This window comes from Cricetulus griseus (assembly GCF_003668045.3).
Source record: "Cricetulus griseus strain 17A/GY chromosome 1 unlocalized genomic scaffold, alternate assembly CriGri-PICRH-1.0 chr1_1, whole genome shotgun sequence".
Taxonomy (NCBI): Eukaryota; Metazoa; Chordata; class Mammalia; order Rodentia; family Cricetidae; genus Cricetulus; species Cricetulus griseus.
The window spans coordinates 202,795,957-202,813,878 of NW_023276807.1; the positions used below are offsets into that span (position 1 = coordinate 202,795,957).

Below are 17,922 nucleotides of genomic sequence, written 5' to 3' on the forward strand. Positions count from 1 at the left end.
AGAAAGGCTGGGCATTGGTGGCCTTTAATCCCAGCACTTGGGAGGCAGAGACAGGTGGATCTCTGTGAGTTCGAGGCCAGCCTGGTCTACAGAGTGAGTTCCAAGACAGCTTCCAAAGCAAAACAGAGAAATCCTGTTTTGAACCCCCCCCCCAAAAAAAAAATACTGAGAAGGATGAATCATATACCACTAATATCAAATGTATAATCCAGGGACTTTAAAAAAAAGTCTCTCTCTCTCTCTCTCTCTCTCTCTCTCTCTCTCTCTCTCTCTCTCTCTCTCTCTCTCTCTCTCTGCTGCAATTAACAATTTAACAACCAATTCTGGTATTAAAGTCACAGTACCTGAAAGTTTTAGGCAGTCACTAGAATTGACATTAGTAAATCTCTTTGTGTGGGCATGCATGTGGAGAACAGTTTCCTCAGGACCTGTCCGTGAGCCCCAGGACTTTCCTGTCTCATCATCACAGCACTGGGAACTGGGATTACAAGTATACACCAGATTCTTGAGTGGGTATTGAGGACCAAGCACAGGTTCTCATGCTCACAGGGCAAGCACTATTAACAGGACTACCTCCACAGCCACCTCCACTGCCGCCCACCTTCAGTCAATCCCCTCCAATATAAAGCTTATTCTGAGTATTCAGTAGAGGAAAAACACTTCATATTCAAAAACAATCAACTGAGTGTTCAAAGTATGTACCTCTCAGTTCCCATTGCAAGTGCTTGCCTAACCATTTTAACACCAAGCATACAGGAACAATTATTCACAACGAGGAAACATGAGTATTAGTCCTGAAATATACTTGTGTAGTGATGTTAAAAATCATGCAATGCCAGCTGAGCGGTGGTGGTGCTCATCTTTAATCCCAGCACTCAGGAAGCAAAGACAGGCGGATCTCAGTGAGTTCAAGGCCAGTGTAGTCTACAAAGTGAGTTCCAGGACAGCCAAAACTGTTACACAAGAAACCCTGTTTTGAAAAACAAAAAAGTGCAATGCCAACATTCTAGGGAAAGTTATTTTCTCTGCCCCAAGTATATGATCTAACGATCTATCTAAAAGCAATGGGGCACAAAGGCAGACAATCTAGGCTTCTGGTCTTGTGCATGCCAAAGCTAGCTGCATTTGAAATCAGCACAGGATTACACCAACTCAACCATTACCCATCCACTACACAAGGAGCATTTGAGACAGTTTTTATTAAATATACAAAAGCAAAACAAGCTCAAAGGACTAAGGGAGGGCTACATGGTAAGTTTTCTTTAGACAGTGGTACAACACCATCAAGCATAGGCTTTAACAAACCAGGAACTACATGGCTAACTACATTTCATGTTTTTCTTAGTTTTAGGATCTACTCAGTCATCAATCCATTGAAGAAACTCTCATTCCCAGAATACATAAGCATAACCAAACAAATTTAAGTATTGAGAAAAAGTACAGTATAATAGTAATACTGACATCTAGGAGATACCATTCTGCATGTCAAGACGCTCATGTCTTCTACAATGAGTATCAAGAAAATGAATGCAGAGCAAAACCCTCCCTCTACCTCAGACTCACCACCTGGTGGTTAGTATTACTTTCCAAAGTAAACAGAATAGGCAGCTGTTACACACTCCTTTCAGACACTAACTAGAGATTTCTGAATGTTCCACAGCAAACAGCTCTAAGAAACAAGTCAACAAATTTAGCGACAGAACACCTTTTTCTCTAGGAATCACCATGGAAGACTCGTTCAGAACTATCTCCTAGGTTACACTGCTAATATCAAACACATTAACTGCTCAAATGGTCCCAAATCAACTGGTTACAGTAAAAGAGCTTAAAGTGTCTTGAAACTAACATTACTAGCTTCCAGCAAGGATGAACATTTATGAACAAGAGTAAGCAATGTAGCAATAGTTTTCTTTCCCCTCTAAAATATTTTTTCTCATGAAAATTTCTGACTTACAATTGACTATTAAGCTGTATATATGTGGAATTAAGTGACAAATAGCTGCACATACATGCTTTTTAATATAGATCATTTGAACAGCTGGATTAAGTTCTATAGTCACACCTACAATGAGAGCTTACCCTGCAGGGAGAGAAACACAGAAATTACTAGTGTCCAGTAATTATATTCTAAGAACAGTATTAAACACACACACACACACACACACACACACACAAACTTGATGTCCTTTCTATTCATTAGACATAACTTCACAATGCATGGAGCTGGGACACACAAGTGACCTCCATGCTAGCTCCTAGCCAGAGAGGAGACTCATCCGATCAATGACCTGTCTTTTGTTTCCTAGTGAGACTGTCACTCAATATACAAACCTGAATGAAAGGTCAGACAGTTCATCGCATATATGCAACTTCAGTTACTAATACTCAAATACAAGTTAAAAGTGGCTTATGGGGTCATTTCCTGTCACTTTCCCTTTAAAAATAACTCACACTTCAAGGGGCCTGTTGACATAATACAGCACTACTCAACAGTCACTGCTAAGCAGGCATTGTTGTGGAAGGCTTTAACTCAAAAGAAGAATCTACAGCAAGAAACACTTGCTGCTATAGATGTTACTACATGGTTCTACGAGATGCAATAAAACAGGCACAAACGGGGGAAATGATTTCTGAATGTTAGAGAACTGGTGATGATGAGATGAAATGGATCACAAGAAAGCACATTTGATCATCAACTGCAAAATATCGTAAGTCATGCTAACTGCCTCAGCAAGGCCAGCACCATCCCCAATAGGTTAACCCACAGAACAAATCAGAACAAAGAAAAGAGCTGATGGGATTCTGTCTTCTGCTTTCTCCTTGTAAGAATCTACTTCCAGAAAACACTAAAAAGGCAAGTGAGACTGTGCCCTAGCACTTGACCATCAAATCACAATCATATCTACATGCTAAAGTCTACAAGTAACAGGGTGAACCTCATTGTTCTCTGAAGAATCAGGTGGAAAGTATCTGATTTTGGAAGAAAACCAATACAATCTCAACTAATTCTAAAGAGGATCCAAAATAAGAGGAAGTTTCTTAAAAGTTAAAAAGCAATGTCTGTCCCTGTAATTTAACCTCTCATGGTCAGTAGTCCTTGTGAACAAGAAAGGAAAATGAGAAGGTTCTGTGACATAATTAGAAGGTTTAGAAACAAAATGACTGAGGCACCATACTCTAAATAAGCATGAGTCTTCAGCGTCCAGCAAGTACGCACTAATTTCCTGCACAAACTGAAGAGGAGTCAGTTCCCAGCAGATGCTCTGCAGACTACAAGTTAGTCTGTAAGGCTTTCTTTGCAACACAGCCTGGCCCTCCTCATCCTGCTTCTCCATTCCCTTCTTACACATCTCTGTCCTATCACCTAATTCCAATGGCAGCATCTCCCCCGAAGCTTGGGAAGGTTATCTTGCACTAAATAATAGAAAAGTACAAGAACTCCTTGGAGTAAACAGCAGCACACATCCACATACTGCTGTGATCATTTTGAATCTCTACAAATTAGTTGTCTTTTATCACTTGCTGAAGAAACTTCTAAACTACTTATGGTACTTCCAATTGCCTACACCCTCATTCTAAGAATGCTGTGGAAAACCAGACATCCAACACTTCACACACCTCAATAACTTGAGAATCAAGTGTGTGCCTGCAGTAGGGAAGACCAGTCCCCAATGCTAACAGTGATGCTAACAGTCTGTTCAAAAAGTATTTTAAGAAAATACACAATATTAACTTTGTAAAATGACAACATTATGTCTTTTATTATAATGGGTTAAGTATGAGAAATAGCTGTTTGTGATCTTTAAACAACGCACTGGAAAGGATCTTCATTTCAGAGTTTTATTGTGTTGCACTGAAGGAACAGCAGGGTGGTTACACAGTTCTCTCATTCATTTTTGAAAATCTAAAGTACTTGCAAATTCTTAAGAACACCTTGACCACTGAATTAGGACAGTAAGCATAATATAACCAATTTCTTAGTAAATAATGTCTTACAAATAAAAACACATTTAAAATAGCTTTAAATGCATTCTTTACAGGTAATTCAGCATATGCTTATATCACTTATGCTTAAGAATTAAAGCAAGTATATTGATTACTCTGATGGAAAGGAGGGAATTCCCTCTCTCATGCAATACATAGGGATAATGTTCAAGTCAACAGGGAAAGAAATCCCACTCTTCTTATTATGGTGTCCATATACAATCAGCTACAGTGATAAGTGGGGAAACCTACGCTGTATCCCACACAAGTCAGACACACATTTTCAGCTCACCAGAAGCACCTCGATCTACAGCTAATTTATATTGAGCCCTCTAAACAAAGCTCCCAATGGACTCAGGGCAGTCAGTAATTAATGCAATCACTTGGAGGGTTATGGCTGTTCCTTAAGAGTGCAAGTTCAACCTGTCAACACCAGAGGTAATCATTTTATATTAATTTATACGTAATTCCATTTAGAGTCTTTATCCAAGTATAACATATGAAAACAGTCTTTCCACAAGCAAAAAATGTGGAAACATTTAAAAAATAAGGAGTCATTTTTTTTTTTAAAGTAACTGATCAGATTCCATAGGCTACTCTTGGAAACAGGACCTTGCTGGATAGAATCCCTTCATTAGTGGCGATTTGCATGCACTTAACTGGACCGATTCTTCTGTGTTGTTCTATGAGCTCACCAAAACATAGATCATGCTGAAATGAAAAGAGAAGCTGTTAATTCAAACACTCCTAATCCCGAAAACTAAGAGCACAAAAGAGCTGAGCCTGTTCTATATATCCTGCTCATGTATGGCATCATAGCACCACAGAAAAGACAAGTCCAGAGTATGATTTTAAGTTGCTTTTATGGACTTTTGCCTATTGCCCCCAGTTCTTTTCCAATTGTAGCAAGCAGAACGATGCAACTGAACCATCAGTGAGAACCAGAGCTTAGAGAAGCAATCTACACAGCATCTCTCTGGAGCAGCATCACAGGAAGCGTCTCTGGAGGGCTGGCTCAGAGCTGCAGCTGTGAGTCCTTCACAGGCATGACCTCACACAGTCCTCCAAGCACTCGCAGGAGGCTGGAGCCGTTACTGGTCCCATTTTATGCAAGGCATTGGTCAAGGGAGGAATGTTCCAATTACAGCCTAGAACAACTCTAAGCAACAGAAATTGGGACAGCAAAAACATTTACAACGGGGGGGGGGCGGGCAGTAACTATGTGATTTAGACTCACAAAGTGCCAAGGGCAAGTCTACATCAACATTGACATTAGAAAGACACTGGGAGGAGCAGCCAAGGGAGGGGAAAACATGATCAAAACACAGTATATGAAAGTCTCAGAAAATAAAAACATTAAAAAAAAAAAAACCAAGAAAGAAAGAGAGGCACTGGGGATGGTGCAGAATGTACTTTCTTATCTCCAAACAAAGCTAGGAGCTGAGCACACGTGGACAATTTTAAAACAAAACATGTCCTGGTGAGCATTCCCCATTCCTGTGCTTCTCAAATGCAACTATTTACTCATGTTTTCCTTTTCTCCAAGTGTATTTAAATGCTTACTACATTCCAGCAGTACCCAAAAGTTAGCTAAAAATTTAAGAACACCAGGCCATGGAGGCACAGGCCTTTAATCCATCATTTGGGAGGCAGAGGCAGGTTATCTCTGAGTTTGAGGCCAGCCTGGTCTACAGATTAAGTTCCAGGACAGCCAGGAATAACATAGAGAAACCCTGTTTCAAAACAACAAAAAAGAACTTGAAAATCAGCAAGAAATTGGAAAACAGATGGAATTTCACCATTCAGATCCTAATCATAACTGGAGATGATGCAGCAGTAAAGGTGAGGGTCACAACAAAAAAGACAGAACCTATTCACTCTACTTATCTATGGACAGCATCTCCAGGTACATATATAAATAGGACAACCTCTCAACACAACCTAACATTTCATTTGCCCTTTTCTATAATGGAAACTCATATGATATAGAAACAAATGTGAATAGAAGCTTAACAGAAAATAAATACAAATTAATAGAAGTTTAATTATTTCAACTTAAAATAGCTCATTTTTAATATTTTTATTATCATATGTATTTGGGTGCTGTGCCTGACTGCCTGTGTGTCATTTGTTTATAGTACCCTCACAGGCCAGAAGAGGGTACTAAATCCCATGGAACTGTAATGTGGCATTACAATTATGAACTTTATGTGGTTTCAAACTTACCCGTATAGGTAGTAAAAAAAGGCTAGAAGGTAAAAAGCTAGTTTGCACCATCCTTCCTTCTGACAGTAGGCTAGAATGTCTGCATTCATGATGGTCGTCGGGTCATAGAGTCCAGGGCCGCTCATCACCGGTCTACTCATATACCTGAAATAAACACAGTCATTACAGGCTGGGAGGGGTTTTCTTTTCCAGCACCTGCTACCGGGAGCAGCGCTCCAGACACAGGGCACACCTGTACTTGCAGGTCAAATTCCTTATTTTTACCATCTAAATCTAAAACTATATACCCTAAATAACAAGAATGGGACAGCTACATCTGGTCTCTTGGATTTCAGAAAGCCAAGAAAAACAGGAGGAAGAGAAAGCTAAGTGTTTGCTAAGTGTTTCTTTTGAAGATTTATTTTTCTTTAATGTGCATGACTAATCTGCCTGTGTGCATGCAGATGAACCATGTGCATGTATATGCACTACCCACAGAGGCCAGGGAGGGGGTCAGGTGCTCTGAAACAGAATGCAGACAGTTATGAGCCACCACACAGTCTTGTGGGAGGGCAGCTGGTGTTCTTAGCGCTGAAGCACCTCTTTAACTTTTTATCTCAACATCATTTCACACTCCCAGAAGGAGCAGGGCCCTTTACCCAGGCTCCACGCTTGCTTTGCAACCCCCTCTTTCTACCTCTAACCATGAACACAATTTTTCTGAAAAAATTCTATTCAGTTATAGATATAACAGCACTTTACACCAAAATATTTTTAAACATATTTCCTAAAAGTGAGAGATAGAGATTCTGACATGCCCATTTTAAACAAAACTTTTAACTTATGGGGAATGAGAGGGGGAAAAAAATTCTATTTAGGTCAGGCACTAACTATATAAGCATTAAAAAAAAAAAGTATGGTTGGAATGTAAAATGAAATTAAAAAATAAATTAAAAAATACATAAGCTTACGCAATCTGGTTTTCATCTACAAAATAGCTAAATGCTTTAAATATTATAAAATAAGAAACAAAAAATTATAGTAAGAAAAAGACAAATATTGTACAATTTTTGGGTTTGTATGGCATTTAAAATGGGCAAAACTAATCTTAGCTGATGAAGGTTGAAGGTCTGGGGGAAACAACTTGATATTCGGCTCAGAAAATCTTCTGAGGGCAGGAAGTGCTGTGTCTTCACGTGTGAGTTTACACATACATGTGTGTATGACAATTCACTTACTTATACCCTGCAAATTTGTATGTGCTGGGTCAAAGCTCCTCTGAGGACTAGGGAAGCAAGTACTGCAAGGACACTAAGAGTCACCTGCTTAGTGACTTGAGCAGAATCAATGCTAAACAACCCTGAATCTTCATGCAGACATACAGTATCAAAGACAAAGTATCAACCTCTGCAAAATCAAAATTTAATTAGGAAAACATTTTAAGGTTATTTAAGTATTACCTCCAAATATGATATGCCAAAAGGGGCATATTGAGACCCAGTGTAAGCCACTCTGCTGCACAAAGAAACATGACACAGAAGAAAGCATGGATGAGGTACTCTGGAAGTACAAGCTGAAAGAAAAACATAAGCCATTATCACAGTGCCAGGCATGTCAGCTGCTTATCTGGAAAGTAAATGGCAACCAAGTTTCCATTAAAAAAACAAAAACAAAAACAAAAAAAAAAACTGTTTTCTTTGAATTGGAAATCAAAGATGCTACTGAATACTTTATCTCCATATTTGACTTCTTACCAAAAGTATGATTACAAACAAACTGGCCAAAAGATATCAAGCTTTCACTGCAACAGTAAGACGAGAAAAAAAAAATCAAATTCATAGAGCAGCAAGTTAAATTTCAATTACCACCCAGATTGTTCGATTGCTTTCGAATCAAGTAGAATGCTTTTATTTCCATCATTCAGCAATAAAAATATAAAGATGAAATAACCTGAGCACATGCAACATGATAAAAAAAAAATCCACAAAACAAACTCCCATTTTTAAGTTTGTTAGTGTTTTTAAGCCTTTAACGAAACCAAGAATGCTACACGTACAATATTTAGCAAGTCACATCACTTTCCCACAAGTTGTTCAATGGAAAGCCAACCAGCCACCATCTCAGCACAGTTGGAGAGAACACTGAGGCACACAATGCAAGAGGCACACTTTCTGCAATGTAGGAGGGAAAAGATGCAATTCTTAACCAAGAAAGAAATTGCCAGGTTCCAGAGTTCCCATTATTAGCCTTTGTGTTCCCTTGTTACCTATCAACAAAATGTTACAGGGCAGAAGACTAGTAGAACCTCAGACCTCAAAAAGAAAATAAGCCTTTTCATAAGTAGTAATAAGGAAAAATTAATTCAAATGACATGCACTTGTAAAATAACCAAGACTTAATAATTCGTCTTAAATCATTTTTATCCTAAATGGTTCAATCTAATGAGTTATTAAATAAAATATCAAAACTATCTGAAGCCAATTCTAGCCCAAACCCCTAAGTCCCAGCTGTAAAGCCCAAGTTATCAACTAGCTTTACACTAGGTTAAAACAGTATGAGGCAGCTCCTTCCTGTGTAAGCCATGCTGAAGACTAAAATCATCCTGCATACATAGGTCCATTTTCTAGTAAATACTCTACTTTTTCCAGCTCAAAGCCATATGGTTAACTAACTTTGCCCCGAGCTAGAAATCAAACCCAGGGACACACGTTCTGAGCCACACTCTTCCACTGAGCTAAAATCCCAGTCCCAGCATCAGATTTTTAATGAATACTATTTTAAATAAAATCCTATTAGAGCCAATTAATCTAAGTCACTAACCAGATATTTTCTACAAATTTAAGCAATATAACTAATATAAGCTCCACATATGCATGCATGCATATTCATATATATGTATCAATTTAAGGTCAAATTTCTACAAACTGTCAAAAGCCATCTTTGAAACTCAATAACTACAACCAGAATAGACCAAGAAAAGAATGCGCGACAAGCTCCACTGGAACTGCTTTCACAACAGCAGTTTAAAAGACAAGCTTACTGACAAGCCTACTGCAGCCCTAAAGCCACTGAGACTTAACGAAAGTAATGACTTTGCAACTATACTAGACAGAGTCGAGGAGACAGTGACTGGAATCACATGGCCGCATTGCTCCTATACTCATCCTTAGAGACAATGCTAGCACTGCACTCTACCTGCAGTTTCGACTCATTCAGTAAGAATCAGACTGCACTGTGGCTCCTCAGAAATGTCCAGCAACATTTATTATGTACTTCTCACAAAAATCACAGCTTTCCAATCATTCAGTTACCACAAAACACAGTCTATTTACAACCCAAAACTCATATTAAGACTACTATCCAAAAAATAATAATAATAATAATAAAAATCCTCATAAAAAAATGGCTGAAATGATTAGGACTGAAACATGTAGAACTCTATTCTATTGTTAAGTTTACATTTTTAAAAATAATACTTGTCTTCCCCCATACTTTGGCAGAACTGTCAAAACAAATTTAAATAGGGAAAACTGTCAGATGCACTGCTGTTCAGCCAATTATCGGCACCCTATCCAAAATACAGCTCATGGGCTAGAACAATGGCCATTCCCCTCCTGGAGCTACAGGCATCCAATCTCATGTCTTTTCTCAGTATGAATTTCTTTCCATTGAGAAAAGTCAGAAATCACACACACACACTATATATATATATATATATATATATATATATATATATATATTCTAGGGTGAAAATTTGTCCCTCTTAAGATTAAAATAAATTTGGATAACACAGTTGGAGCTGCAAAAGTCAGGCGATGTCTAGCTTGTAACTGTGGCCTCTGCTTTAACCTCTGACCTTAGCCTTGGTAAAAGCACCTGGAACTCATAAAGCAGCTCAATCAACTATCCTACTCATGAGAGTAACTAATCACCTACCTGAACTTTTGAAAAATTCCAGGCAAATGCTTCTATGCAGAGCCTAACACCCGGGGGAAGTGTTTATTTGACTCTAGCTAGTAACCTCATCATCTGAATACCTAAAATAATAAACTGCCAAAGAACACAAAGTACTATTAGCAAACTAAAAGATAGCCCAGCTTTCTGACTTCCTAACAACTGGTTCTAAAGACTGAGGCAAAGATGTTCTACAATGCACACCTGTTACTTTCCAACCAGAAAGTACTCTCTCTCGTTCTACTTCCTACAAGAAAGGGAGCCAGTAAATTAAAACTTGGGATTGTACCTACAGAGCCAGACTTACTGTAAATGTTCTCTACAGATAAACTATAGAGACCTACTGCACCACTCGCATTTACCTGGGAAACAAGGATAAAAAAGCAAACCAGCTTTTCCAAATAAGAGCCTGACATTGTGACTGCACTGGTCTCCTCACTGTCCTGAAGCAGCCTTGTAGGGTAGCCCTGCTTTCTACTGTTTGCTTATTGCCTTATCAGAAGCAACTCTTTAGTTTCTAACCAATTAGACCAAATCAAACCTACAGTCTAAAGAATTTTCTTTCAGATGCCAAATATGTATCTAGACTCAACCCAAAACACCAGAGTCACATTATCAATAAATCAATAAATAAATAAATCACAGGAGACTGTTTAGAAATCTGAGGCAGATACACTAGACTAGGAATAACCATGTAGACATTTGTATATAAACTGCTAGCTACAAATTCTGGCATCTTGAGGCCAAAAGACAGCATCACCACAAACAAGATTCTGTGATCCAAGTGCAGAGCTAAACAAGGCTGGAACAGCAACTGCACTAACCCACTTATTCCAGCAGACACATAACCAGAGACGAAACTAGATATAGCGGCTAAGTCCATACTAGAGTCCATGTGTCCAAGTCACAGCCTGAGAATAACTTCCCCACGACTAATGTCATTTTATATTGGCCACCTTTCAAATACTGTGCTAAATAATTTAATAGAGATGTGCCTATGGCTATAACAAAAAAAATGCATAAGCATTTAACAGCTTTCCCTACTTGACTGGGCCAGCAAGCAAATATTTGCATAAAATATGAAGTTTCATGAAATCATAACCCTCAACAGGCGTATGAACAAGCACACTGAGCAGAACAATACGAATACAAATGCCCTCCCCGCAAAATGATGTGGCATTAAAACATTCAACTTTTATAAAAAGCAGTACACACCTTTAGTGCAATTTTGACTCTTTTAATCTTTTTGACCTTTTCAACTGTCTTTGGCCGACAATGTAAAAAGCAGATTGGAAGAATGTTAGTATGACAGCTGACAAGATCACCAGCAGATTAACAACAGAACAGTTGAGTGTGACAGGAAGAGGGCTTTTTATTCTGCCTACTTCAAAAACATTCAGAGACAGCATGCTACCGAGAATATTGGCCATTTTCAAGTTATATCAAGTTAAAAGCAATTAGGTTTTTGAAATCTAAAGATAAATGTTATGTCATAACTTACAGGGTTCAGAGTATTACACTGGTCTATAGGGTTCTTGTAATCAGTCTTCAGCTCATCAAACGCTATGATCTAAAATAAAAGTACAACAGTTAGGACCACTCACTTTACTATAAAGCAGCAACAAGCCTGCCCCAACCATCAGAACATTGATGAATAAAACAAAAGTATAGTATTTCAGCACCAATTTACACAAAAACTCAAATGTGCTAAAAAGAACAAGAATCAGATTAAAGACCCACAAACATGTCATTATGGCTACACTGATCTGAACCCACTGTGACCTTAAATTTCAGTTTACCCAATGCTTCCAGTCAAGTTGTTTTCTTCATGTGATTTGAGTTTCCCATGCCTACACAGTTATTTATTCTAAGTTTCCCTCATCCTGAAAACCCCTCTTCCCATATCACTCTTTTTGTAGTTGTTCTAATAGGGCAGAAATTGCTGTACCTGTGTCAGCATATCTCTTTGTAACCCTGCCAGTTCGGCATCTCTCACTCTAGAATAGTGTATTTGCCTGCAGGTGTGTTTGCCCCAGAGGATTGTGTGGGCCTCAGGGAGAAAGACCATTTTTAATTATCTCTGCAACCCTCTCCCTTGGCACAGTGCTCGGGGACTCTATAATGGACTCAAACAATTCAGTTTATTCCCAATCACATACATTGTTAAGGCAATTTCTGTCCATGCTTCTAAGAAACATGACATTAACCTAAGTGTCTTAATATCTTACCCAGAACTGCAAAGTTAAAATGCACAAAGAATCAAAACCGGGGATACATAGCACTTTGTGGCATTAATTCAGGTGTCAGAAGGCAAAGCAGAAGAGTTGTTAGGATCTGTTTTGTTGGTGCCACAGGTCACACCTGCCTCTCGTCTTCAGATGTGTATGGGACTACGTCCTATCATCAGTGATCAATGGTTACATAGTCTAGCTTTTGTTGTGCTTACTTTTCCGTTAAAGTTCTTAGTCTCAAAAGAGCACAGGTTTTTCTTAATCTCTAGACATGTATAAAATATCCTAACCTTCTGTAATAAAAACAGGAATAGGAGGAAAAAATAACTAAAGTATTTAAATGTAATATCCAAGGAAGCCAGAAGTTTGAGAGGAGGGGCATGGGAGGAGCTGGAGGAAGGGGAAAAATGGAGGAAAATGATATAAATACATTTTAATTTTTAAAATGTTAAAAAATAATCATTTAAAAAACTAAAATTCACAGGCAAATAGTCAGAACTAGAAAGTAAGGTATCCCAAAACCAGAAAGACAAACATGGTATGTACTCACTCATAAGTGGGTACCAGACATAGAGCAAAAGATACCCAGCCTACAATCCACAACCCCAGAGAAGCTAGAACCCTCTTCTAGAAACAGATGGAAGCAGATGCAGAAATCCACAACCAACCAATGGGCCAAGCTCCTGGAGTACAATCGAAGTGAGGGAGGAGTGAAAATATGAACAAAGGAGTCAAGACCATGATGGGAAAACCCACAGAATCAGCTGACCTGAGTTAATGAGAGACCACTGACTCAGGTCTAACAAGTGGGGAACCTGAACTAAAGTGACGATGGTGTGTCTGGGACAATATATGAGGTCACTGGCAGTGGGGTCTAAGATCTAACACTAATGCACAAACTGACTTAGTGGAGTCCATTCTATATAGAGAGATACCTTGCTTAGTCTAGGCAAGGGGTGTGGGGGGTGTGGAGAGGTTCCTTGGTCCTGCCTCAACTAGATGATAGGACAGACTTAGACTTCCTAGAGGAGGCCATACCCTTTCTGAGGAACAGATGGGAGGTGGGGGGATGGGGGAGCCGGAAGAGAGGAGGGAGGGTGAACTGGGATTGGAATGTTAAAAATTTAAAAAAAAAAAAAAAAAAAAAAAAACCTAAAATTAAAAAAAACTGACAACTGTTGGGTAGAAGCCCCCTGCTCAATCAGAGGCTACACCAGTGGCCAGAACTCCAGTGTCCGATGCCAGCTGGAAAACTGAAGCTGTGAGAAAACCCCAGAGATTTCAACAACAGCAGGAATGGGGCCTCAAACCAGGTGTGGAGTCAGCAAGAGAATTTACATGTTACCTTTTCACTAGCCTGAAAAATGAACTTTACAGGTGCTCACAACTCACACAGAGTGAAGGAAGAAGAGAAGCAGCGAACTACGCTAAGCCACAATGAAATCCCCCCCGGTGTCCATGTAACTTTTAAGCAGACCCTTCTGTAGTCCTAGTATTACAAAAATAAAATAATTCAAGTTAAAAACAAAAATTAAAAATGTAATATTCAGGGCAGAAAAGTTTTCATTATATACATTACTATGGCCCAGGGTCTAAAATATTAATGTGCAGCACATTATTGAATGGAAGAAGAAAGGGGAAAAACCCACTAGGCTAAAATTTTTAATGTAGAGAACCCAACAAAAGGGATTTCCTTTGTCAATGATTTCTAACACAATAAATGTGTGGTTTGGAGGAAATAAGCTCTGATCAGTCATGACTATTAACAGTCAGCTACATCACAATATCCTAGGATACACTCCCAGTCTACTTTAGTAACAGAAGTTCAAGACAAGGACCATAGCTTCAAAAATATGATTTGCCATTTAGCAAGACTCAAATTAATAGCAAGTTAACATAAAATCATTTTTGGAGGCAGTACTTTAAGTTACTCATACAGCCAAGAAGGAATTGGGGACTTGTGGTCATCCTGTTATCACCTCCCCAGTGGTGGGACCACAGGTGTACACCCCTGCCCCATTTATGTGGTAGGATTTATACAGTACCGAGATGTATAGGGTTCTGTGCATGTTAGGCAGGCACTTCAATGGAGCCACATAACTATCAAAACTAACTTTTTTTGATTGAACAGTTTCTTTCAATTGGTTTCTAGTGATCTTTTGGCAAATTGTTGAATGGGTCTCTAATAGAGTAATGTACACTAGGCATATACTTGAAATTATCTCCAAAAAAAGTACTGAACTAAGGAATCCCTGAGCCTAAAAGCTCCCCACTGATCTGTGGTTCAATTTTTTTTTTTTTATGTCTATAACAGTAGTTAGAATTATCGTCCTTACCTAGACACTCTCCTTTCTAATGAAATTACCCATTTTTTAAAGTGCAGTTCAGGGGTTTCTTAAACTAAAACACAGAATGTGAAAAATGTGGGGAAAGCGCCCAGCACAACTCTCTTCTATGAATCTCCACCATCCCAGAGGACATTTATAAAAAGAGCAATTGACCTAAAGCCACATCTAGACACTTTAGCTTCATTAGAAGCCACGGTGGGGCTAGCTCACATACCTGTTATCTTAGTGTTCTTCCACCAAATGCAGAAGATGCCCTTCCAGTTATTTCTGACCTGGTGACCAGCCTAATCCAGCATTCCCCACTCCACTCACACTGCTTAGCAAAAGGAAAGGGGCCTGTGGTATCGCCCGACTTCTGACTCTTCTGCAACATGTTTCGGCTGCCATTTAGTCATACACTCGATGGTGATGAAACCTGACTTAAAACTTACATCAGGCTGAACCCGCTTCTTCATTCAAAGCATACTATTTTTCCAGGGATATAGGGAGGGTAGAAACAAATGAGACCAACTTTTAAGAACGGCTGATCTTCAGAGAGTTCTCAGTGCTACGCCGTAGAGAAAATCTTAAATTTTCTACCTCAAAAAGAACCTGTCACCGGGGCCAGGCACAGTAAGAACGTACATCCACCTACAACGATATGAGGAGCTGAAGGTTTCTGAAGATTTTAAAAATCAAATTAAAACTCCCTCTACTAAATCAAGCAGCCCTGACCACAGAGGTTGGCTTGGAAGGTTGTCTCCTGAAAAGCTCCCGCGATCCAAGCATGACTTAAGGGGAAAATTCGGAAATGTGGCCAGCTTAGTAATCAATCCAAGCTGCTTCAAAGTTCACCAGGAACCAGTATCCGAACCAGTGTTCTACTAGAAAAGCGCCCATCGAGTAGCGCTGCGAAGCAGAGTTGGAGATTCTGCTAAAGTAGATTCTGATTTTGGCCGTGCTCCCAGGAAGCCTTAAAAGGCAAGCTGTAAATTCAAGGATAAAAATTCGGCAAACTTCACGCCGAGAGTCGCCGCTCGGTGCGCACTGGGCATCCTCCTCGATGGAGGACGCAGGCAGCCCGGGCGCAGACACGGCGCCGCCCGTCCGCCCCGCCCAGCCCTGCTCGCGAATAGCGGAGCGCGGCCTGGGCCCGCACGCGGTAGCGCGGACACCGGGTTCCCGCACGCCGAGCCCTCGGGACCCCTGACCCGGGAGCGCGCAGCCCCGCGCCCACGGCCCCTGCAACCCGGCCACGTCCTGACGCGCACCCGCCGCCGGGGCCCCCGCTCAGGCGCGGGCCCGGAGCTACAAGAGGCTGCGCCCGTCGTTCGCCCTCCTTCCCCCTGCCTCGGCTACTCACGTGCCAGATGGCGAAGAAGATGAGCGCGGCGGTGAGCAGCAGCGCCAGCATATAGCAGAAGGCCGCGAAAGTGAACGCCATGGCCGGGGAGGAGCTGGCGGGCACGCCGGGGCCAGCGGAGAAAGGCGGCGCACGGCCCTCTGGGTAAAACCATTCACTTCCCCTGGCCTCAGCCTCCACCGCCGCCGCGGCCTCCGCCCGGCGCGCCTGCGCACAGGGTCGCCTGCGTGAGCACCCCCTGATGGCCGGAGTCTGCGTAGCACGTCTGTTGTCAGAGTTGATCGAGTTTATTCTTTGAATAGTCACTAAATGAATGCCTAGTTTGTTCCAGAGACTGTTCTTCTGCTTGAGATGCAAAAATAAATTTTAAAAAGTGCCCTATGGAAAGGATTTAATCTACTTCTAGAAACGAGCGACTAAATGACAGTGTTATAACCTGTAAGCAGGTGTCTGTGCATGCTATGAAGGGTCAGCGAAGGGCATCCATCCCTCCTCCAAGCGCCTGTCCCTCCTTGAAGCTAATCTGAGGCATATATGATGATAAATCCAGGCAAAGAGAAGGGAGCGCTAGTAATCCCGGGAAATGGCTGGAATGAGCAAAGGCCGAGACGGAAAAAACAAAGGAAAAGCTTGTGTCCTGGGTGCAACTATCAATGGACGTTAGTGGAACCAGGGAGAAAGAGCACTGGGTGGTCAATTCATAGACGCCAAAATATGTTCTGTGCAAGTGCTCAGATTTTCACCCAGACCCCCAGAGTTTTCAAACATTTTTGCTCATCAGAGGATTTCAAAGATTTTGTTTTTCCCATTGCAACCCTGTGACATCATGAAGACTACAAATTAGAAAGCCAGGAGTAGAGAAAAAGAGACAAAACCAAAATATAGTTTCTACAGAACAGCACTTATTTCACTTCTAATGGGGGATGCATCCCACAAAAGTGATTTACCACCTACTAGTTGCTGCAGATGGAATTGTATAGAATGGTTTAGAAGGTATATCCAGTCTGTCTGAGAGTCTTTTTGCAGTGGTAGACATTCACTCTACTGGAATCCATCCAATAAAACAGCCACTGGCTACTCATAAATACGAAGTGGCTAAGATGAACAAGGAATTGGACTTTGCATTTGGCATCACTTTAATCAATTAAAATTTATTTTAAAGTTACATTTATTTATTTATTTATTTATTTATTGTGTGAGCACACCCCCATTGGTCTGTGGTGAATGGAGGAAGCCCTGGGTAAATGAATGTGTGCTGTTGGCATGGGTACAGCCATGTCAAGGACCCCAAAGCCTCAGATCCACAGGAAAACAGCAAATCCTCCCACACCTTTCTCTGGTCTGTGTGTGATGTACTCCTACTGAGATTTACTAAACCTGCCTCCTTGTCCAGCTGTATGCAATAACCCCTTCTCCCTGTTCATTGTACATAATAAATACATTAAGCTTCCAGAAGGTTGTTCTTTCTCCATCCAAGGGCCCAGTCCACCTGACCCCAGTTGTTCCTTGTAGCACAAATTCTAATTGTTCCTAATAGTAAAATCTCAGAGTCAGATATTGGCATTAATGCTGAAGATCAGAGAAGCAAAGAGGCCAGCCACTAGAGAGTTCTCACCTCTACCAGTGCTCAGACCAAAGGGGGTGACCCTGTTCACAGACTGAATCCTCAGACTGCTTAGACTGCACTGTTCCCCAGACTGCACTGCTCCTCAGACTGCATCTCTCTATTGTCTCCTACCTTATGTTCCTCTCTCTGCCCAGCCATATCACTCCTGTCTCCACTAGGATTAAAGACTTGTCACTCCAAATGCTGGGATCACCTTTATGTGAGCTCTGTTTCTCTTTTAGACTGGATCAA

The 17,922-nt window shown here is 40.6% G+C and overlaps 1 protein-coding gene across 1 annotated transcript; it reads right to left on the minus strand.

Moving 5' to 3' along the window:
• Nucleotides 1-3,728: 3,728 nt before the first annotated feature.
• Cnih1 (cornichon family AMPA receptor auxiliary protein 1) lies at nt 3,729-16,226 on the minus strand. The gene is made up of 5 exons (XM_027386534.2): nt 16,065-16,226; nt 11,645-11,713; nt 7,650-7,762; nt 6,211-6,354; nt 3,729-4,695 (listed from the first exon to the last, which is right to left on the minus strand). Exons 1-5 carry the CDS (start codon nt 16,143-16,145, stop codon nt 4,668-4,670), a joined length of 435 nt encoding a protein of 144 aa, XP_027242335.1. The 5' UTR covers nt 16,146-16,226; the 3' UTR covers nt 3,729-4,667.
• Between the last annotated feature and the right edge of the window lie 1,696 nt (nt 16,227-17,922).

Bases quoted from the DNA above. Each gene is read 5' to 3' on its own strand.
- Cnih1 (XM_027386534.2), bottom strand. From the start codon at position 16,145: ATGGCGTTCACTTTCGCGGCCTTCTGCTATATGCTGGCGCTGCTGCTC. The intron at 7,763-11,644 runs GTAAGTTATGAC...TTTTTCTTTCAG, and splicing joins AGTGTAATACTCTGAACCCT to CTTGTACTTCCAGAGTACCT. The intron at 6,355-7,649 runs GTAATACTTAAA...TGTTTATTTCAG, and splicing joins TTGGCATATCATATTTGGAG to GTATATGAGTAGACCGGTGA.